Below are 22,809 nucleotides of genomic sequence, written 5' to 3'. Positions count from 1 at the left end.
AAGTTAAATGGCACGTGTAACAGAAACTAATTGATTCATGTATTTGATATTGATCAGACTGAAGTTAGTTAACACTTTATATATTTTAGAATATTTGACGAATCCTGTGAATTGGTGCCAATTCCTTTGAACAATTAATTATATTACCTATGTTGGAGGATATGTATATTGGTGCCAAATGCTAATTCCCCAATTAATAAAAATTGTCGTCTATAGCATTAGGGTCAAGCTCGGGACCATAGTTTTTTTTATTGGCCAAATGTGTAACCCTTCACAATTGGTCACATGAAGGTTGAAATTCCTATTGACCATGAAAACAAAGGTTTATGAATACCTGTATGTTATATCAAAAGGGACTTCAATAAAAATATATGTCTTAGGTAACAGATTTATTGCATTAAAATATAACAAAAGAATCTTGAAACAAATCTAGTACAAACGCGTGGCAACTGTAGTCCGAACAGCTTAGATGAGGATCTGGAAATAAACAGAAATATAAATCAAATATACTACAGAAAAAATCTTACATAAGGAGACTCTTATAATTAAAATTGTTGTAAATTCTGACTTATCATAATTGATTTATGATGTAAGGATGACTCATATTCCAATAATTATATTTTTATATTGTTTATCAATGTTTTTATACTAATATATTCCTCACACTTTGTCACAACTTCATCTAGTCCCAAACCTAGCATAGTAGTTTGCTAGGCATATTTAGTAGCGAAACTTCGAAACAGTGCTTTTTTTTAACTGAAGGGTAGATTTCAAAATTTTTCAAAGACCTAATGTTTTTCTTAAAAACTTACGCTAGTCTTGTGTTCCAACAAGCAAACTGCCAGATGCACTCCCTTCTCGCAGCCAGCCGCATCGCTCACGGGCTTATCCCTAACTGTAGTAAAAAATAATAGATTAATTACAGACAAATATCACATTTTGATAATGGACCTAAAATTGTACCTTGTAAAAAATAAAAAGAATGAACTGTTTTTTTATTTAATAAGTAATATTAGGAGATTTTTTCTGATTATAATATATGTAGCTTAACAATCTTAATTTAGCGTGAAAAGTAGCCTAGCTACTTTTTATCCTCCTATCTGGCCTGGGGACGGGACGCTTGTAAAACTGCGAACAGAAGCTAAGAATTTGAAGTGCGTTCCATTCTTTATAACAATCAAAACAAGAAATAAAATATCAGTCTGATTTAAGAAGAGTATGTGATGATGTGATGGTCAAACTTACTTTTGGAACAATCAGTGAAGGCATGTTCTAAGTTTTTGTATTGATCGTTGTCCTTCACAATCTGCCTCAGGTTTTTCAGACCGGTGGCCGCGTCGTATTGTCCTTTAGCATCAAACTGTTGAAACAAAACGTACACATTATTTAATAATGTCATGAAAACAAACTGATGAGATCTCGACTTATTAAATGAAACTGCAATAAAGATTGCCGTTTGTTGTAATTATAATAAGTCGGTTATGACTTTTTCGCTAGGTAATGTAAATTTGAGACGAAGTACCATATGACCTGAAGATTCCATTTATGTAGTAAGTTTAGTGCAAAAGGAAATGGAAATTTTGTACATGTGGAAATTACAAAGCCCATGTTCAGCAGTGGTAATTCGAGACTCACAATTCCAGCATTCTGGAACACGCAGAATAGGAAGCAAGGGTTGATGCCATCGGAGCTGCCTTTGGCCTTGGCTGCTTGGATGTCAGCGTCAGTCACGCCATGCTCCTTGGAGCACTTCTCTATGACTGGCTTCAGAGATTCGCTCAGAGACTCGCCGCTAGCAACCTGGAATGGAAATTAAATTTGTGATTTAGATTAAGTGCTCAATTTATTTTTTTAAGTGAAAACATTTATGATTGCCAAGTAAAAACTCAACAGCAAAATGATGGGTAATTTAACAAATCCAGTCCAATACAATGATTAACTATTGGGTATATTCGATACATGTAATATCTACACTTCAGTAAGGGTACCATACAATCAAAAATATGTCTAGTAAAATATGGTGATCAATTTACACATATAAAAATCAAAAGCCTCTTCAAAATATACTTACACTGATGAAGGTTGCAGCCACCGCGCACAAAACGAGACCAGAAAACTTAGACATGATGCACTCTTTAGTTCAGATCTCCTGATCCTTAGAAGCTTCAAATATTAATACTGTAATCTTAAATGAGCCAGCTATTTATATTAAAATCATGTCCTTTAAAAATGCCAGATCTTAATATTTCGATGAGTGCAACAAAAACTAAGCAAAAAATGAGAAGCAGCTTTTATTCAATTAATAAATTAATATAAAAACTTTTTGCTATAGAAACTGAAATTCTTCCTGTTCAGCATTGTTCAAGGACTAAGATCTAAGTAAATATTCTATAGCTATTGTAATAGCTACGTACGAGTACATATTTCTTGGTGAAAATAATTTACACATTCATTGAAAAAAATGTGTAGTGGCCCATATATTTTTTAACTAACTTACATTAGTGCTCAGAATATTGTTGCAGTTTTCGACTTTTCTATTTTGTATTGTGATTGTGTTATAATTTTAATACAATAGTATAGTAAGTTCAACTCAGTCTTGCGCGCGGCCTTATGTGTGGGTAACCCTTGTACATACACAGTGACTTTGTGTGCGTGACAAGAGGTACAGTCGGGTACAAATACAGTTATTTAGGGGTTACGGCTGTTTAAAGAAAAACAGTTATTACGTAATTTAATGTTTATTTATTTATAATGATTCTGAATCGCTACTTGAAAAATCAAATGATGAATTTTCGGATTCGCTACTCTCACCGAGGTAAATTATAAATTTTGACTCCATGTCAAAATGTCTATAGTATTTTTCTTTTTTCTTTTGTACATGTCGACAAGTATTACCCAACATCCCTTCATCAATATGACTTAAACGTTCATTTATGAGTTTCATTATTTCCGTCTTATTTTGGTCGACATTATGCGAAGCAATATTATTTTTTAAAATTCCCCACACATTTTGTTTACATTATTATACTAGATTATACGTCTTTTTACATTCTTAGTCCACACTTTTATTTATTGTTCGCGTACCCCGAGATCTAGAAAATATGTAAGGAGTATTTAATTCATCTTAGATATTTCACCTCATTTATTTCTTAGATACTGTCAACGTCAATTTGAAAAAACTTATGAGAAAATAATGAAAAACTGTAAAATGTAATAATAAAAAGCTTTGAATGTTGTTTCATTTTTTGAAACGCTACCTGACTCCTTAAACATTTTCTCCGTGAAGAACTAGACAATTTCGTAAACGACTGTACCCATAACAAAAAGCGATAAGAACACGTCATGCTCGGACGACGTCACTGTCACACGAATGAAAGTTGTATATTTACAAGCCGACGCACACAGGGCCGCGCGCAAATCTGAGTTGAACTATCTATAGATATATACCTGAGTATGTTTAGTGTGATGTTCATTTTTGTCAAGTCTATGCAGTCATATAACAAAAATCGTTCGTAACATCTTTTATAGATATGTTAATACATAATTATAATTAGCTCTCAGATGTTCCCTCGAAGTTTTTGCTGTCATGAGCTTTTGATTAATTTGACGGGTTTTTATTTCACTATTACTGGCTTTTGTTTAGTATGTAAACATGGCCTTGGTCTTAAATTGAAAATTCATAATTAATAAACGGTAGGTACCTTATTCTGGTTCGGGGTATTTTTTTATTCGTCTGATGAACAAAACCATCAGAAGTGCAACGGTGCATTATAGATTCACAGCATGTAATAATGCATGCTATAGGTAATAATTCTTAGGCCCATAGCACACGGCGTTTTTTAAACGCGCTGACGACGCGCAGAGAACGCGCGTATACACGATTCAAACGAGATTGGATCGCAACCTTGTAACTTAAGCACACGGGGCGATTATAAAACCTGCCTCTTCTGCGCGTATACGCGCAGGTACAGCGGTAAGACGCGCTGTAGTCGCTCGTACCTTTTGCGTTTTGATCAGAGACTCCTCTTCTTCAGTTGTACAATGGCGTCGGTTGAGACAACACTGCTTACTTTGGCTTTAGTACTTCTTTTAAAAAGTAAAAAACGTAAAAAAAAGCGAATTTATTGGATAGATCCATTTACGAGTGAAAAAAGATTGAGTGGTCATTATCATACAACTTTTAAAAAATTGGTAATACATAGAAGATGGAAGAAATTTTATAATTGTTATCGAATGTCATATTCGTCATTCCAAGAACTTCTTTTGATTCTAAAACCTGAGTTAACTCGTCAAAATACAGCAATGAGATCATGTATATCGGCAGAAGAACGTTTGCTCATCACATTGAGGTAAGAAAACAACTAGTATTTATTTATTTATTTATTGTTCTGTTACATTTTTAAATCAATCGTAAAATGTTATAAGTGCACTTAGATTATGAATAAGAGAAAAAGATTTATTCAATATCATCATACATGTCAGATATGATATCGGAGTCATTTGTAACCGATTCATTGCTATCTAAATTTTGAAGTGAACTGACAGATTCGTTTCTTGGCGCTGATTGATTACTTGGATATTGTGGTTGAAATTCAGACTGATATCCAGATTCAGACTGATATCCAGACTGGTATCCATACTGATGTTCATATTGAAATGCACCTTGGTATCTATTTTCATTCAATATTCTCGATGAGTGTCCCATATTTTTATATTTACGAATTAAATTTATCATATCAGCTTTGGCCTCTAACTTAAATTCCTCTTTGATAGCAGAAAAATCTTTAGCTAACGAAATTAAGAACAGTATGTCGGGATTTTCAGATAAAATTGTATTATTCGCTTCCTTAGACTGTTTGAGATTTGCTGTCAGTGCTTCATACAATTTGTCTTGTGGGTCTTCATGTTTTGGAGTCTTTTTAGACTTCTTTGGTGAATGTGGTTTTTGAAAATCACAGTCTTGGTTATTCCCCAGTGCTGCATCATCATTTTGACTTGGAGATCTTATTTCGTAAAGCGGGTCTAAAAAAGTTAGCAAATTGGAATATATGTAGGGTCTTCTAGGTTTAGCTCCAGATCCACTGGAACAGTTATTGTTCTTCGCCTTGTCTCTTTTATAAGCGTCCTTAATGCTCTTCCATTTTCTTTGAAGTTCAATGACTGAAAACAATAATAATGTAAATAGTTTAGTTATTTATTAGGTTAATTTTAATTCATTTGAAATAAGTAGTTGTAGGTTAATTTTAATTAAATATGTAAAATTTACGATAACAAGAGAAGCTTTAAAAATGTTATTCTTTTCAGGTATTTAGCTACGGGTTGCTATTTCTCAGATATTCACTATGACTTTAAGTGTGGACAAACGACGGCAGGCATCATAGTCCGTGAAACAGTGAAAATAATATGGGATAAATTAAAAAACATCTGTATGCCAGAACCAACCGAGGAATCACATCTAAAAACTGCTGAAGGATTTATGAAATACGCAAATTTTCCCAATCTACTTGGGGCTATCGATGGGAAACATATCAGAGTTATAAAACCTCAACATAGTGGATCAGAGTATTTTAATTATAAAAAATATTTTTCCATCGTATTGCTTGCAATATGTGACGCAAATTACAGATTTATCGATATAGATGTCGGATGCTATGGAAAGGCTGCAGACTCAACAATAAATGAATGTAGTGAATGGACCAAAAAGATAAGGCAAGGAAATTATAATATACCAAATGCGAGACCAATATCTAATAATGGAGTGCCAATACCATTTACGTTTGTTGGAGATGAAGGCTTTGCATTATCTCAACATTTACAGAGACCTTACGCTGGAAAAATCTTGCCACGAGAGAAAAGAATATATAATTACCGCTTGACACGTGCCAGACGATACATTGATACAGAGATCCCATGGCCACCCTCCAGCTCCATCATGAGACCTTGGAAACTGTCTGAATACAAAATACTCATCAAGACAAATGAAACGAGTCCAAACTCGATGGAAGTACATCGCTTTATTACTGAGTTCCTATGGCCACCTTCCACCTCTATCATCAGATCAGTTCTACGTCATACATCATCATAATATTCCACTGTCATGCGATTTACACATTTATGCAAAATTTCAGCTTAATTGGAAACCGACAAGTGGGTCAAATTTAACTTACAACATTATATTGCAACGGACAAATGAAACGAAATAATATTCTTATAATAAAGATTGTAAGCTATCACAGATCGGCTTTACCCGGCTCATATTATCGACAGTGTTTGCATGTGGTAGTAATGTGTATGTATGCGTGAATCGCATACATTTCAAACATTTGAATTCCCATAAATATGAGCGAGTAAAATCGGCACGCGTAAAATAATATACGTGTGCGTTTGCGCGATTCAAATACATTGCGTATTTTGTATTCAGCTTATTGAAGAATATTTTGTGAAAGCGTGTAATGCAAGGTGACCGTTTGTGGCAGGTTCCTGCCATTTTGACAGATTAATTAAGGACAAAAAAAGCCTGGCATAGATTAATAATTTATATAATTAATTTACTGAGACTCTCAGTAAATTAATTAAATAAATTCTGCCAACTGCCAGGGTTTTTTTGTCCTTAATTAATCTGTACAAAATGGCAGGAACCTGCCACAAATGGTCACCCTGGTGTAATGTAATTATATTGTTTGCGATAATTACGTAGATTAGTCGAATAGATTTTTGTAAGACTAGGGCTCAGTGAAGCTATTGTTGTAAATATAAAAAAAATACATATACCTATTAGAATCTGCCAAGGGAAGCCGATGGGAATCGTGTTGTATGGAGGCTACGCCACTGGTACCTACCTAATTACATGTTCTACTGTTTTACTGTTCTATGTACCGTCGCACTATAAACTATAATAAATTATTTTTAAATAAATATAAGAAATCTTACCTGCCAGGTTTTTTTCCTTACTGGTTTTTTCATTAAAATTGTTATAAAAAATTTGGCACAATTCATCCCAAGCATTTCTTTTTAACACTTTGTTTGAATATTCGGGCAGTAGTGAATTCCATGTAGCTGGACGATTGTTTATTTCTGTTATAAAGCGGTCGGTGTCGAAGGGTTCCATTTTAAACGAGATACACGCGCAGCACACAATAAACCATTATTGCAACTGAGGCGCGGGCGCAGTGGTGGACCCCCACCCCCTCTGCCCTACTCCGCTCCTTTGTACGCGCGTTTGTACCGCTTCAAATGCGCGTATACGCGCTTCATGCGCGCGTTTCTATTATCAATGCAAACGCAACAATTAGCGTTTACAGCGCCGAAGAAGCGCGTTCCTGAAACGCGCGTTATCAGCGCATTTAAAAAACGCCGTGTGCTATGGGCCTTAGGCAAGTTTGGAAAAAAATCGCTTAAACCTATTTTTAAAGAGAAAATAATTTCTTTATGTAAAATATTTTTTTCCACATAATATTTTAGAGATGTGGGAACAAAATGGTACACATACCAACAATTTTGAATAAAACAATAAAATTGATAAAATTCAAACAAATATACAAGCTGTTGATTTGCATCCGTGCCATAGTCAAAGACGTAATTATGCTAATGATTCTCGACCCAAATCAATAAGAAAATTGGTACGAAAATTTTTGATTTTATTTTTTTTCGGAAATTCGTCAATGCCACCTACCCGTTTTCAAACTCGGCGCGTGTGTTACTGGCCTCAAAACTGTGCTGCGCCCTCACACAAACGCAAACACAAAGCATTCGCAACGATCACTCATGAATTTCATTCATAAAATTGGATTATTTCTGAAATACTATGACATTACAATGACATAAAAAGCACCGCATATTAAGTATTTCCCGTAAACTGTAATTCCAATCGATTATTTACGTATTTTATGCCCTCCTCCTGAAGTATGGCACAAATGCAAATCAACACCTTGTATTACATTTAAAAAATAAAAAAGAACTGTATACAATCAATCAGTGCAGCCAACTTTCTCTTGAATCCGTTATCCGTTTAGACGAGTATCTGAAACAATTGAAAGTTACATTAAATATAACAATATAATTGTGTTTACTAACCTAGCCACTAAAAATTCCCATACACCACATCTAAGCACCACCACCAGCAAAATACCCAAGTACAGAATTGACTTATAAGCCTCATTTTAATATGAAAATATGGAGCGGGTAGGATAATTTACTACAGAGATTCAATTTTGTTTCTTTTAGTCGCTTATTATAAAATCCAAACGTCACAATATTAAGGCAACAATCACACTACACCGTGGACAGCCACGGTAGACGGTACTCGGTGCTATATGTGAATAACCAAAACATGAATATCGCATACTTGCATTAACACTGCAACCATTTTCAGGGTTTAATGATGGTGGTGGTGTCCCCATGGGAATAATAATGGCCTAATAGGTTTCACCTAAAATATCAGAGAGGGAAGACTGAAGTGTTAACTAGATTTAAGATTTAAGCAGAATGAATCTTATTAATGTTTGGCAAGGAATAAAATTGTATGAAAAATGTACCTCAGCTTTGTGCTCCAAGAAGCATGCTGTCAGTAGTGCGGCCCTCTCGCAACCAGCATCTCCATCACTCACGGCCTTGTCATTCACTGAAAACATTTTTATCAACTTTAGTAAATTAATATTACCTCTTAGAATTATTTATACTTTACAACTGTTTGTACAGCTAGTACGAGTTATAAAAATAACTACTTTTCCATTCTATTCCAGTAAACTTCTGCCAAATACTTTAGCAATAGCTTCCACCTCAACTGGTTTGACTGTACAAAATTGTATTCTTAAGCTCTAATGATCATCGAGTAATTACAAAATGACTATAGGCTATTAAAATGCCACTTTTGGGATACTGCTGAACATACGTTCTAACTCAACCACGGATTTTTACCAGATTCTTTATAAATTATCATACCTGCTTTGCAGGTGTTTCCAACTTCAGCGACTTTTGCTAAAACGTCTTCATCACTCACAAACTCTTTCAATTTTTCTAGAGCGTGGTCCGCATCGAATTCGCCTTTGTCATTAAGCTGTAATAAATTATATATATCTTATGAATTGTTTACCTTATTTTCAGTTTTTATATAGTTTTGGCGCTAACGTCTTCTTCATAAGTTAACGTAATGGATATCAAATTAACTAAATCGTCATTGCCAGCTATATAAACTATTTCAAAATGTTTCAAAGATTCAAGGCAAACTTAGTAATCGGTTAGAAACAAATTGTCGAGGATTTTGTTTTTACTTACAACTTCAGCTTTCTTGTACACACAAGCTAAGAAGCAGGGCTTGACTCCGTCTGCGCTTTGTGCCTCCTTGGCAGCTTTTAGGTCATCAAGACTAACTTCATGGTCCTTCATGCACTCCTCTACAAGAGGCTTCAGGGCTTCATGTAGCTTCGCTTTATCTTCATCACTGGCCTGGAATATAAACAATAGAGTTCTTTCTTTTTCCTTCTTTTCTTACTTAATTCAAAAACTCGAACGTAAAGTCGGACTCGACTATGATATAAATGACCACATTATAATTCGTATTAAAAAATACGAACATGATAATATAAAAATTTGAAGAACTTACATGAACCTTGGTTAAGCTTACAGCTACAACACACAAAACGAAAAAAGTAAACTTAGACATGTTGTACTATTAAACTGAACTCCTAATCCTCTGAAACCTGAAGTCTGTATGCCATTATTCGTAGCCCAACACCTATTTATATGAATCTCCTGTAGTAAGGTAATTTGACGAAGTAATTATCATTATCGTCTCACTACCGCGGTACTTTACGGTTTAACCGTTTCCCGCGATTGCAAAAAATCTTGCGAACAAAGGTCGCATTTTTCGTCTTTGTCTTTGCCAAAGGAGATAGCAATCAAAGAGTGCTAGCAGCTCCCCATCATTTTACCCGGGTCCCGAGAGGACCAACATCCGAATAAAAAATTGCCTATCTTCGCTCCTGGAGGATCGTTAATCTATGTGCCGAACATCTGAATGGGTTCTAATGGTTAACAGAGTTAATTTATTAAGTTCACATTGAATATGAATTTTCTCCTCGAGAACTAACTTTTTTAAGACATGGGAATATTGTAAGCATGGATTCAGTTTTTTTTAATTTTCTTAAGGCTCCTAGTTTTTTTTAACTTTCTATTGGAAGATTATGTTAATATCCCATACCTATCCCTATACCAATTGTCATCATCAGCCTATCGCAGTCCACTGCTGGACATAGGCCTCTCCAAGTGCACGCCACTGAGATCTATTTTCGGCTTGTACAATACCAATTGTATTTTAAACCAATTCTAATTGGTTTATTATGTCACGGTGCCTAATTTTGCTTGTTAGGGAAATGTTTTCAAGCATATCGGAATTAAGGCTAATCAGTGTCGGTAATCAAATCAATAATTGGCTACGCATTACATCAAGTATGTTCATGATTTATGTGAAGCGTTGAGTGAGCTATTCTCACACTGTAGTTTTAAAAACCATAGATAGAAAATCAAAAGTTTCTGTAGGATATTATATTATTCACTTTTAATAAGTACAAGTTGCTTAACAACATTGGATTTGATAGGAATTATGTACCTACTTCTATATCAGGAAATATGACTATTTCATATAATAAATAATATTATTATTTTAAATGTAAGAGTAAAATTCAGATGTCTTTATAATCAGGATCACAAAATCTGTATAAAATTACCTTTAGATACAGCTTTTTGACAGACAAATGATTAATGATGGAGGCTAGAATATTATTATAAGTCATCTATTTATAGACTTTTCTGGATTTTACGATGATTCAAATCCAACATACGGTTTACAAAATCACAGCATCGAAGAGCATGCGCGCGCATCTTTAGTAGACCGTATGAAATCAAAATCAAAAGACATTTATTCAAAGTAGGCTGAAAATCAGCACTTTTTGAACGTCAAATCTACAAAAGACAGCCCCCAAAATGCCCGCCCTTCACCACTCCCTATGTGTTTTTGCTGGGAAGAAGAAGTGGTGGAACAAACTCCCCAGCAACACAATTCTGTCTGTATGGTTTGAAGAACCGTATACAAAAAAATAAATAAAAATATCACTCAAAATTATACACATTTTGTATAAAAAAAAAACAAGTAAACATGTAATCATGTTAGCTAGTACACACCTTTCCCATACCTATTACTCAAGCAGCTACAAAAAAAAAAATGTCGGAAAAAAAAAGAGAGAACATAATGCCTCCATTCAGTGAAAATAGGTATAGTTTTAGGGCGCACTCAGCGACATGTGAAACACGACGTGTTTTTATATATATATATAAAAAAAAAAAAATTTACAACATAAACAGTGAAAACGGTGAACTAGGACTACTGTTCAAATCAAAAGTCATACACATTATATTACGAGTCAAGAAAATATGTAGTCAGCAAGACGACCTGGTACCACAAGCAGCACCCGTTCACGAGCATAACGCGAGGATCAGCCATCGCCCCCCTCGCACATTTTTGAGGGAGGGAGGCAACCCGACCACCGACGCTACCGCAAGCAATACCGTCTAAGGGAGCATGACGACTTGCAACCACATAACAAGAAAACAGTTAATACTAGTAGTTTTACAGTCGCTAGTAAACCATTTACAAAATTGCGAAACAACTCATCGTGAAAACAGTACGATGGTGATAATCTGTCTGTATACATACAAAATGGAAAATGTCACGTATAAAATAAAAGTAAATCACATCAACTATCAATGATAACTCTTGAAGCTGTCCGGTGTTTAACATGAGGACCAACTACTCTTATCGTTTATGTAATCATTTAGAGTATAGTAGGCTTTCTTCGACAGAATAGATTTGACATGTCAAGATATGTCAAGGTAGTTAAGGTTTATATTAAATTGTTGTCTTCAAATGCGCTCAGACGCGCTTCCAGCGGTATGCGCTGGGCCTTAGTGACCATTAAAATGTTTCATTGGTATATTTACACAATGATTGAATTAAAATTAATAATCCAATTACAGGATAACTGGATTATGAATGCTTAGTAAGATTGCAAGTACAGGTTAACAAGAAATAAAAAGAATAAGATTTTAAAAAGTATAACGGATTTATTACATTTCATGACAAGGAACGAACATTACAATATTATAGAGGTAAGTAATATTGGAGTTGTGTGAGCAAGCGGACAGCATCAACGTGAGTAATCTCGACGCGGCATTTAGATGATAATCTAAAACAATTGAAAGTTACGTTAGATACGTCATGCTGACAAATCGTCATGAAAAACAAAATACAAAAGTTGTAAACACTCGAGTAATGAACTTTTAATTCCAGGTTCTTTAATGACATGACAATGAATAAAATTGAACTCTATCGATTTTGTTCCTTATACTTCTAGGGACTTTCTTTTAACATGCTAAAGAAAAAATGATGTTTTACCTGAGCCCTGTGTTCTAAGAAACATGCGGTCAACAGCGCAGCCCTATCGCATCCAGCGGCTCCATCGGTCACAGGCTTGTCATTCACTGAAAACATTAGGAGAAAGCATTTTTAATATCGTTGTATTTATAGCAGCTTGTGTGGCTAAGGTAAAGCCAAACCGATCCATCGATCTTAACGTTAAGCAACGCTTGCCTCGGTCGCTCAGTATTTGGGTGATTATCTTGTCATGATGAATTTGTAAGTGTTTCGGAAGACACGAATAGGTGAGCCTAGCAGTCATCCAAATATTTTTGGCAGTCGTTTTAAATCAGATCGAAAAGTAAAAGATAACGAGTACCAACAATGGGTAGCGAGCTGCCCAGGTTGAGTGGAGGAGGTCAGATAGGGAGAGTAAAATAGTAGTACCCAACCGAATTTTGTTGGACTCGAAGCCGATCCCGAAGTTGGAAAAGGCTAAGCAGATTATAATTAATTCAAAACTACAATTTACTTTATTAGCGTAAATATTTAACATACCTGAAGCGCATGTCTTGCCAACGGCAGCAATTCTGGCGTACTCCTCATCATTGGTCACGAACTTCTGGAGCTTGGTCTTAGCGTTGGCAATGTCGTATTCACCGTTGTCGTTGAACTGTGTATATGATATAGAAATAAACCAAAGAGAAACCAAGTACTTGATCTTAGTGATCATTATAATATGTAAAGAAGGGTCAAACCTGTTCCAAACCCAGGGTCACATTGGGGCCAGAGCCTGCCGGGACTGTGGGATCGTTGGAAAGAGTTACCTCGGCCCTAGTATACAAAGAGCTTAAGAAGGAACATAGTGGGTTTTTAGTCAGCAAGATTCTGACACTCCCTTATGCTACGCCCACGGTAGGGGCACATTTGATTATTTCCCAGCAAAATTAGGAATCAAACCTTTTTTAATTAATGTATTAGTTCAAGGATATAATGATAATATTAGACTTACAATTCCAGCTTTCTTGTAGACACAGCTCTGGAAGCAGGGCTTGATGCCGTCAGCGCTGTGTGCAGCCTTAGCGGCCTTCAGGTCATCCAGGGTAACTCCGTGCTCCTTACCGCATGCTTCCATAATAGGCCTCACAGCCGCACGGATAGCCTCCTTCTCCTCTTCTGTGGCCTGGAAACCAATAATAATATTTTGAGTAATCTTTAATTTAGCGATCAAGAGCTTCACATTTAAAATCTTTATAACATTATTTTTTTTATGTAGTAGGTATATCTTTATACATATGTACTTTGAATTTTGTATATTTTTAAATTATTTCAGTAAATATGATTAAATAAAAATATCTTGTAATAACTTACATGAACTTTGCTCAAGCTCACAGCCACGACGCACAGAAGCAAGCAAGTGAACTTAGACATGTTGTACTGTTAGACTTTGTACTGTTGATCCTTCGAAGCTTCAACTGTGTATGCCACTGTTCGGGGTCCGTCGACTATTTATATCAAAAATCCTGTAGTATACTAAGACTATGGTAAGCGGAAAAATAATACAAAAAATAACCTATGGTCAAAGTTCATTTTTTTCGTACACGTAACTTTTTGAACCTTGGACATTGTTTAAATGGTATTTTTTTTTCATAATTATCATCAGTTAGTTTATTAGTCTGTTAGTGTTCTGACGTGGGTTAAAGAAATGATTTATTTCCAGTCCTCGATATTTCAGAATTAGGTTTTTTTTTTATTTTAAGTTGGGGACGACTAAGTATGCTTAGAATTGTAAATACGGATATATTTTATGACTATTTTGTTCGACAATTTAGGATAAAATGAAATAAAATGTGTTCAGGTATCGAATTTGAAAAAAATGCCTTTGTTGGTAAGTTATGTGTAAATTAAATATGTTTATGTGCAAATAAAGGATACCTCATAATGCCTCAATTTCTTAAGGAGAATTTTCGAGAAATCTTTTTTTTCTAAGGTTTTCGAAGTGTTAAAAATCTTATAAGAAATCCAAAGTGCTAATTTTGCTCCTGAACGCTGGGCTGAAGAGATCTGAATAAACATGAGAATTTGGAAAATTCTCTGTGGGTAATCAGAAATAGATCATTTGATACGACAAATTCTTTTCTTTTTCTATTTGCTAACCAGGTCTGCAGGCCAGTAATGTATTGGGGGTATGGGATAGGCTCCAAGCTGGTCTCAAATACGCACTCAAAAATCTTGCCAGCTCTCGGTTTGTCACAAGTCATTGTGTTAAACATTCATTGAATTCTTCTTCAACGTGGGATTTTACTGACTTACCTCAAACACTTATTATAAGATCTTGCTGACAGGTGTTCAAAGGTAATGGTCCCAGATGGCAAGTAAGATTGTACCAGGAGCCCTTGCCTAGAAACCAGTTGATGATGAAGATGAAAGGCTAAATACTGTATTTACAATGATAATATTATCATGTTTTCGAATATCATTTAAACATAGAAGTAAGCGTAATTAGAACCTCCTTACGTCTTGATTAAGAAATGTTTGGGGTAGCAAAGAATAATTGAAGAAAAAACGCATTTTTTGTTTTCAAATATTTAAGTAGAACTAAATTGGAAAAGTAACACTGAAAGCTCACGCAATCAGAAAATATAAATACAGACAAATAGCTTGTCTTTTTTAATATTTTACCTTAAAATAAGCATAGTACAAATTTCAGCTCCCAAAAACGGCCGGTTTTGGCTGGGAAGATGAAATGGTCGAAGAAACTCTCCAGCAACTAGGAATGTGGAGCATGACAACTTCCTGAATGAGAAAAAAATTAACACTATCAAGTTTGCAGACACTAGTAAACCATTTACATTATTGCGGTACAACTCATTGTTAAAACAACATAAAGAAAGTAATTTAACCATGAAGCTGCAGACCAATACTTTACTTGAAACTTATATTCTATTCATTTAACACCTATGAAAAAAACAGCACTCAGTAGTTGTACCAACATTTCCATAAAGTAGATCCTCAAAACCTTCAAGAAACTCCATTAACACCTTTTCAAGAATGTTTCTTCACAGTCTCGTTCATGGTCATCTGACCTCCTTAAAATATTTGCTCTTATATGCGTTTGTTTATTGCTAGTATCGACGGAGATAAACAAAATATAGATTTAAAAATTACTGATAGTTCACAATCTTCGTTGAGTCAAAAGGCATATTACATAAATGTAGGAACGCAGAAACTACGAACGAGGAAATCAAGATTTAGATGATCATTTGGTTTTCGTTAAAAACACCCAGTTTCTTATTAGGTCAAGTACATTTTTAACACTATCCCCCTGTACAGCCCTTTAAGTATCGTCCTCTGCTTCATCGTTACTGATGGTGTACATAACACTCATGTTACAAACATATGAAACATAGTCTACTAATCAAAACTATTTATCATTAGGGTAATAACCATTTCAAAAGAAAACAGAAGTTTATAAAATAAAACGGATTTATTGAACTTAATACATAGGAACAGAGATTGATGGCTGCGTGTTAGTTATCTCGCTGAGGCATTTAGATGATGATCTGAAACAATTGAAATTGACATTGATTATTGCTGGAACATTAGAATAACAAGCTGATGGAAATTGGAAACTAACACGTATCTGACACATCGGATTGCAAGAAATGATCTGTCGCTTTTAACAATTGAACGTTGCCCAAAAGGGTCTCTTATGGGGAGGGAGACCAATTGCATTAAGAAAGAATTTAAGTGAGATTGTTTTAAGTAAAGTGCAATATTTACCTCAGCCCTGTGCTCCAAGAAGCAAGCTGTCAAGAGTGCGGCCCTGTCGCATCCAGCGGCTCCATCGCTCACAGGCTTGTCATTCACTGAAATCAAAGAACGATATTATTAGTTAAACAAATATTATTAAAATATATATATGGATGATGGTTCAAGAGGGTAAAATTTACTAAGTTTCATACCTGAAGCGCATGTCTTGCCGACGGCAGCGATTCTGGCGTACTCCTCATCATTGGTCACGAACTTCTGGAGCTTGGTCTTAGCGTTGGCGATGTCATATTCACCATTGTCGTTGAACTGTAATATAAAGATATATTTATTATTAAAGTTCATGAAGTCAACTTAAATCAATTTCAAGTTCAAAGTAATAGCGATGGAAGTTCTAACTTACAATTCCAGCTTTCTTGTAGACACAACTCTGGAAGCAGGGCTTGATGCCATCAGCGCTGTGTGCAGCCTTAGCGGCCTTCAGGTCATCCAGGGTAACTCCGTGCTCCTTACCGCATGCTTGCATGATAGGCCTCACGGCCGCACGGATAGCCTCCTTCTCCTCTTCCGTGGCCTAGAACCCAAAAATAATTATTATTCGGGTCAGTATATGAACAGTCAAAAGATTGATCATTGATTAATCAACTTTCATCAAAAATTACAGAAATTTGTAAAAAAATATTTTAAATATTAGAAGATTTTATGTTTAAATAAAATATTAAAATGTATTTAAAAATAAAATTATCTACATTTTCAGCAACCAACTTACATGAACTTTGCTCAGGCTCACAGCCACGAAGCACAGAAGCAAGCAAGTGAACTTAGACATGTTGTACTGTTAGACTTTGTACTGTTGATCCTTCGAAGCTTCAAGTGTGTATGCCAGTGTTCGGAGTCCGTCGCCTATTTATATGAGACTCTTGGACTTTGGAACTCACAAATATTGGTACTTACGCAGGAAAATACCGAAAAAAACATGTGTTCAAAGGTTATCAAGCATATTATTCCTTTACGGAAGTTTATGGATGAGACTCTTTTGTCTTGTCTTGCTTTGTGTTTGTAATTTCAGCAGTTTTTGTTTTGGCATCTTTTCTAGGTAAAGGTAATTACGTTTCATAGTGCTGTTAATTCAACACACTACATTCACTGTAGGCGACACCATAAACAACCTACATAGGGAACACTAAATGTAAGTGAGTGTTACGTAGTAGTTATCCTGTAGGTATTGGTTGTCGTCAGTGTTGCTATTTCTTCTCCTTAAAAAAGCGTGACAACCATAAGCATACCTACCATGTTATTGTCTTTTAAATCAACAGTTATTGTCCCTTGCTTCCAGCGTTTGTTTATACATACCATTTTATATTTAGATTCTCGTTTATATTGGTCATTGTGGGCGAATATAATGCTTTCCATTATCAAGTCGGTCAAGTTCAGGAAACGTAGATCTGGTGGTGGATGGTGGTTTTTTATAGGATTCAAATTAGGCCCTTTGTGAAAGATCCTTTTGTTAAATCAATGGCTTGGAAGCTTTTAAGCTCTAAGTGTTTTTGGCAAGTAGAAATCTGACTGGTATGTCGAGCATATTGGACACGTGCAATGTGAACATAAAGTCTCCTTTTGAACGATTTCTGTCAAAATAGACTTTAAAACTTCACCCAATCCTCAGATAATAGAAGAAAATCAAGGAAGTTGGAGCTGGACTGACAGGCAGGCATTGGAACAATATTCATTTAACGAAATCGTTTAAAAGATCATTTAATAGCGTTAATTGGAAACGTTTTTTTGTCAAATCAATGAAACTATTTAGAAAAAAGTTTATGGTATCTCCTAGTATTTTATATCCGTAATCATAAAAATGCCAAAAAACAGATGTGTGCCATTACAGATTTTTCGGGACATTTTTTATTTTTAAACCGCTCTCAGCAACAGTCATCATAGTGGTATCATTCTAATTTTGCTGTTATTGATAGGTATATGTATGCTTCCGTTCGCGGCTTCGTCCTCGTAGTGTGTTGATAGCCTATGTGTTAATCCAGAGTATCATTCACCTATCTACATACCATATTTCAACATACATTCTCACAAACTTTCTCATATAAAACATTAGTAGGATTATCTAGAACAATTATTTAGGACTTTCTTACCACCAGTTCTTACGATCAGCTTTACCAAGGGATATTGAGTTACCCGGGTAACTGGATTGAGGAGGTCAGATAAGCAGTCGCCCCTTGTACAATACTGGAACGCAGATGCGTCCGGTTGGACTGGATGCCGAACCCGACATAGTTGGGAAAAGGCTCGGGAGATGAATGATGATTTTGCATACTCTATAAAATCTATGTTTGTTGTGTGGTTGGTCACTTTGCTAGTTTCCTATGAATCTATCCATTCCCGACGTAACTGCGTAAAATAGCTTTTTTCTATTTTTTTTTTTTTTTTCATTATACTTACCGATTAAACATACCTCTTTCATTCAACTCTGTCTTATTGATACTTAACATATCAACTGCAACTGTACTTACGTAACAATCTGCATTCAGAAGATTACTGTTACTGTTACAGCCTTTTTATCGTCCCACTGCTGGGCACAGGCCTCCTCTCACACGGAGAAGGATTGAGCATTAATCACCACGCTTGCTCAATGCGGGTTGGTGATTTCAGCTTTATAGTCCAGGTTTCCTCAAGATGTTTTTTTATCAGACATAGTCGTTTTCCCGCGGTTTCACCCGCGTCCCGTGAGAGCTACTGCCCGCACCGGGATAAAATATAGCCTACGTAACTCGCAGATAATATAGCTTTCTAATGGTGAAAGAATGTTTAAAATCGGTACAGTAGTTTTTGAGTTTATCCATTACAACCAAACAAACAAAGTTTTCCTCTTTATAATATTAGTATAGATTGGTGTCTAAGATTACTTAGAAAGTACATACAAACTTAGAAGAGTTGCATTGGTACTTGCCTGACCTGGAATCGAACCCACATCCCATATTCGAGAGGTTGGTTCTTTACCCACTAGGCCACCACGACTTACAAACAGAAGGTACCGCTTTAATAAAAACATAAATCTCCCTGATTTTGAATACAGATGTTTTATTTTTTAAATAACTTGGCGTTTTACGCAGCTTCATTAACTTCCGCCCGCGTCCCGTATTAACTTCTTCGCAAACTGACTTTTGACTTTGACAAATACATTCAGTAGTTTTGAAGCTTTTTAGCCAAACAAACACACAAAAAAAACTGTCTATAATTGAGTTTAGATAATTAATATTGATATTTATTTGAATAATTATAGATTTTTCTTAATCAAGGAATCTCTTCATCATTTGCATTTTGTTAGGGTTGCCTTCCATTTTATTTTCTCCCCTTTTCCTCTTACAGTCTTCCAGCACAGGGATATTTTTTTCGGACCGTCTATTATAAACTTATAAGTCATCATTTATATTATACACTAATTTCTTTTTTAAGTGCTAGAGATAGTCATTTTTTAAACGAGTGATTTTCTTGTGTTTTTGGCGTTAATTCAGATTAAATCTCCAAACAATTAGTATTTCTAAGAAGTTACTATTTTCTAACTGTTTACATTATTGTTTTTTTATAGATTTTGGCCGTATGGTACCTACAAAATATTTTATAAAATTTTCGACGCCCTTTATTAGTTTTAAGTATTTTTTTTTTTTTTGTAAATATAGACTTAGTTTATTTTAAAATATAATGTACAGATTTAGTTGAAAAATAAATATGGTGTTTATTAAAATTGTGTTATGTAATGCAAGGGGTTAGAAAACTTATTAGTCATTCATTCATTTTACGGACTGGCATATAATTTCCATTAATAGAAAAGCGAAGAACACTTTTTAATTTTCACCCCTTTATAGAACTTAAACCTTACTCAAATAAAACAAAAACGTTTATAAACAAAAACAGCTTTATTGAATTTATATTTACATAGGAACAAAAAAAATATGTGGATCACACTGGATGTGGGTTGAGTCGAAGGACCGTTTAGATGATGATCTGAAACGAATAAAATTTACATTGAGTACAAGCTGACATTACAATTGTTTTTTTAGAATAATAGAAAAAAGTCTACAATTAAGAGAAACAATAGGTTCGCTGTATATCATTAATTTTAAAGTGTATAACATCAAGCGAACAAACAACTAGAACTAAAAGATGAACATTTATTTCGCTTTTTTACTTCACCGACTTCTAATGTTTATAATGTTAGAAAACACAGAGCATACTTTCGTTGTGTAGAGGTACAATAAGCATGCTCTTGTCTGGTTTAAAATCACCCTTACAGGTAACGTTATTTATTAATCAGTACAAAATATAGGAAGGTACCTGAGCCCTGTGCTCCAAGAAGCAAGCTGTCAACAGCGCAGCCCTCTCACATCCAGCGGCTCCATCACTCACAGACTTGTCATTCACTGAAACAATTAGATTATAAAGTTAGTCCTAAGTTTCTTTAATTCTATAGGTTCATTTAAAAATATTATTTGGTCATGCCATCACATGTGAACGGCTGAACGGTGTAAGCTGAAAATGAGAGGGGAGGGAGGATAGCTTAGACCCTGAAGAAGGACAGGATAGTGTTTGTCACCATGCTGCTAAGGGAAGCAGCTACCTCAGGACGCGGGAGCTTGTTCAATATAATTTAGGTTATTGAAAATTAACACGAACAAAGTTACCTGCAGCGCATGTCTTGCCAACTTCAGCGATTCTTGCGTACTCGTCTTCATCGGTCACGAACTTCTGGAGCTTGGTCTTAGCGTTGGCGACGTCGTATTCACCGTTGTCATTAAACTGCAATAAGTCATTGATATGCTGATTATTGAAATAGATCCTTTATTGGGTATACCAATTTATGTATTTTTGATCTTAGTCCTAATTAAAGTAGATGACATAATGGGTGGTCTTATCGCTAAGAGCTCTCTTCCAGACAACCTTAGGATGAGTTTATGGCGCAATTTTCATTGCTGCAATATTCTTTGTACAAACATATGTTTCAGTTATAAATAACCTGACCTATCACCACCACTATACTATATATAATTGATTCCTATTATAAAGTTATTTGTATCATTAGCTGTACTTCTAATCATTGACATTATAAAAAGTGGAAAAAGAGTGTTAGAAAGAACATACGATTCCAGTTTTCTTATAGACGCAGCTCTGGAAACAGGGGTTGATACCCTCAGCGCTGTGTGAAGCCTTGGCAGCTTTCAGTTGTTCCAGGGTGACGCCGTGCTCTTTCGCACAATCCACTATTAGAGGGTACACGGCCGCACGGATAGCTGCCTTTTCCAGTGCATTGGACTAGAAAAGAAAATCATAATTGTACTATTAGTTTATCTAATTGAAATGTAATTTTGCAATATGAATATTTTTTTGAAAAATTGAAAAATAAAATTATGAAAAAAAAAATGTTTTTTAAAATACTTACGCGAACTTCGCAGAAGCTCACAGCCAAAACGCACAAAACAAAACAAGTGAATTTCGACATGTTGTATTATTAGACTTTGTACTCTTATACAGGAGGATGATAATAATGTTGATCTCTTGATCCTTCGAAGCCTGAACTGTGTATGCAAATAATCATTATCCGCCACCTATATATATATGAAAATCTTGTAATTTGATCAAAGTACAAAAGCAGGAAACAGAAAAACTAAACTCGTGAGGACAAAGGTCATAATTCGTATGTTAATAATTGTTCCAAACGTGTAGAGCGTTTACGAACAATTTAGTAGTTTTTGTGTATAACGTTATTTATATTAAATTAGACAAAATTTATTAAATGGTTTTTCCTAAGTATACTATATTTGCGTCACTTGTCTAATGTGATCTAAATGTTCAGTGATTGTGTGACGTTTGTATAATAGGGATAACAATATTACAATATTCGAAATATGGATAACATCAATGTTTTATTACGTTCCTCATTTTAAGAAAAAGATCGATATATTTTTCATAGATACAGACATTAACTTTTCACGATCTAGCAATTTGCATGGCGAAGATCTTATCAGTACAAAAATTGTTATTGATGAGTATATCCATAGGTATAATGACCAAAACAAAAATTATAGAGATATTATCAGATGATTTGCAATGACACCAACTTTCAATACGATGATGGGGGTGGTATCATTAAAATCACATTATAAGTACAGCTATAAAAACATCCCCAACTCTTCAATTTGGTACTACGATATCAACTGTTGATCCGGATTCTTTTGATCTAAATATGACCTGTCTTGTTGACCTTTGACCTTTTGCTTTTTCCAAAGTACCATAATACCTATGATTCATCTAAACACCACAATGATAAATAAATAATGTTTTACTTTACTATTTTCATATACAATTATAAAAAATTGTGCTACAAACAAACGTAATATGGAAATTCGATAAAACGGAAAATTGTCGTTTAGGCCATTCAACCTACGGACTACTCGACGCGTATATCTGACTCACACGTGTGATACTTCTTTAGAGTGTTACCTTTTGGTCACATATTCTGCCAGTATTATTATTCCAGCCCTTTTTGATTTCCAGATTTTCGTAGGGTACTTTAAACTCTAGGTCCCGGCTGTCATTTAACATCCTTGGCAGTCAGAAGCCAG

At 34.9% G+C, this 22,809-nt stretch overlaps 4 protein-coding genes across 6 annotated transcripts; all 4 read right to left on the bottom strand.

Moving 5' to 3' along the window:
- Positions 1 to 374: 374 nt before the first annotated feature.
- Positions 375 to 3,800, bottom strand: LOC124636285. 3 transcript variants are annotated; one of them, XM_047172317.1, is made up of 6 exons: positions 3,448 to 3,800; positions 2,072 to 2,185; positions 1,636 to 1,800; positions 1,246 to 1,360; positions 813 to 895; positions 375 to 477 (listed from the first exon to the last, which is right to left on the bottom strand). In XM_047172317.1, exons 2-6 carry the CDS (start codon positions 2,123 to 2,125, stop codon positions 466 to 468), a joined length of 429 nt encoding a protein of 142 aa, XP_047028273.1. In that variant the 5' UTR covers positions 2,126 to 2,185; positions 3,448 to 3,800; the 3' UTR covers positions 375 to 465. The 3 variants fall into 3 exon arrangements, with proteins under 3 accessions (XP_047028273.1, XP_047028275.1, XP_047028272.1); XM_047172319.1 differs by lacking the exon at positions 3,448 to 3,800 and adding an exon at positions 2,498 to 2,656 and having other exon boundaries at positions 2,072 to 2,199; XM_047172316.1 differs by lacking the exon at positions 3,448 to 3,800 and adding an exon at positions 2,498 to 2,656.
- Positions 3,801 to 4,365: 565 nt separating this feature from the next.
- On the bottom strand, positions 4,366 to 7,367 carry LOC124636277. Its single transcript, XM_047172308.1, has 2 exons — positions 6,931 to 7,367; positions 4,366 to 5,160 (listed from the first exon to the last, which is right to left on the bottom strand). Exons 1-2 carry the CDS (start codon positions 7,106 to 7,108, stop codon positions 4,457 to 4,459), a joined length of 882 nt encoding a protein of 293 aa, XP_047028264.1. The 5' UTR covers positions 7,109 to 7,367; the 3' UTR covers positions 4,366 to 4,456.
- Positions 7,368 to 7,401: 34 nt separating this feature from the next.
- On the bottom strand, positions 7,402 to 13,940 carry LOC124636660. The gene is made up of 10 exons (XM_047172821.1): positions 13,781 to 13,940; positions 13,422 to 13,592; positions 12,968 to 13,082; positions 12,449 to 12,534; positions 9,602 to 9,667; positions 9,274 to 9,444; positions 8,941 to 9,055; positions 8,535 to 8,620; positions 7,934 to 8,020; positions 7,402 to 7,538 (listed from the first exon to the last, which is right to left on the bottom strand). The coding sequence occupies exons 1-9, from the start codon at positions 13,838 to 13,840 to the stop codon at positions 8,009 to 8,011; spliced, it is 882 nt and encodes a 293-aa protein (XP_047028777.1). The 5' UTR covers positions 13,841 to 13,940; the 3' UTR covers positions 7,402 to 7,538; positions 7,934 to 8,008.
- A 1,937-nt stretch (positions 13,941 to 15,877) lies between these two features.
- Positions 15,878 to 21,901, bottom strand: LOC124636659. Its single transcript, XM_047172820.1, has 9 exons — positions 21,627 to 21,901; positions 21,329 to 21,499; positions 20,872 to 20,986; positions 20,525 to 20,610; positions 16,950 to 17,018; positions 16,584 to 16,754; positions 16,375 to 16,489; positions 16,193 to 16,278; positions 15,878 to 15,972 (listed from the first exon to the last, which is right to left on the bottom strand). Exons 1-9 carry the CDS (start codon positions 21,684 to 21,686, stop codon positions 15,961 to 15,963), a joined length of 885 nt encoding a protein of 294 aa, XP_047028776.1. The 5' UTR covers positions 21,687 to 21,901; the 3' UTR covers positions 15,878 to 15,960.
- Positions 21,902 to 22,809: the final 908 nt, after the last annotated feature.

This window comes from Helicoverpa zea, chromosome 14 (assembly GCF_022581195.2).
Source record: "Helicoverpa zea isolate HzStark_Cry1AcR chromosome 14, ilHelZeax1.1, whole genome shotgun sequence".
Classification (NCBI taxonomy): domain Eukaryota; kingdom Metazoa; phylum Arthropoda; class Insecta; order Lepidoptera; family Noctuidae; genus Helicoverpa; species Helicoverpa zea.
Note: the sequence above shows the minus strand (reverse complement) of the source record. Positions and strands in the feature narration are given on the sequence as shown.

Bases quoted from the DNA above. Each gene is read 5' to 3' on its own strand.
- LOC124636285 (XM_047172317.1), bottom strand. From the start codon at position 2,125: ATGTCTAAGTTTTCTGGTCTCGTTTTGTGCGCGGTGGCTGCAACCTTC. The intron at 1,801-2,071 runs GTAAGTATATTT...TTTCCATTCCAG, and splicing joins TGGCTGCAACCTTCATCAGT to GTTGCTAGCGGCGAGTCTCT. The intron at 896-1,245 runs GTAAGTTTGACC...TTTTTACTACAG, and splicing joins CTTCACTGATTGTTCCAAAA to TTAGGGATAAGCCCGTGAGC.
- LOC124636277 (XM_047172308.1), bottom strand. From the start codon at position 7,108: ATGGAACCCTTCGACACCGACCGCTTTATAACAGAAATAAACAATCGT. The intron at 5,161-6,930 runs GTAAGATTTCTT...TATTGTTTTCAG, and splicing joins TAAGGAAAAAAACCTGGCAG to TCATTGAACTTCAAAGAAAA.
- LOC124636660 (XM_047172821.1), bottom strand. From the start codon at position 13,840: ATGTCTAAGTTCACTTGCTTGCTTCTGTGCGTCGTGGCTGTGAGCTTG. The intron at 9,668-12,448 runs GTAAAACATCAT...TCAGTTTAATAG, and splicing joins TCTTAGAACACAGGGCTCAG to TACAACATGTCTAAGTTTAC. The intron at 8,621-8,940 runs GTATGATAATTT...AAATGTTTTCAG, and splicing joins TGGAAACACCTGCAAAGCAG to TGAATGACAAGGCCGTGAGT.
- LOC124636659 (XM_047172820.1), bottom strand. From the start codon at position 21,686: ATGTCGAAATTCACTTGTTTTGTTTTGTGCGTTTTGGCTGTGAGCTTC. The intron at 20,987-21,328 runs GTATGTTCTTTC...GACTTATTGCAG, and splicing joins TCTATAAGAAAACTGGAATC to TTTAATGACAACGGTGAATA. The intron at 16,755-16,949 runs GTAAGTTGGTTG...TTTGGGTTCTAG, and splicing joins TGAGCCTGAGCAAAGTTCAT to GCCACGGAAGAGGAGAAGGA.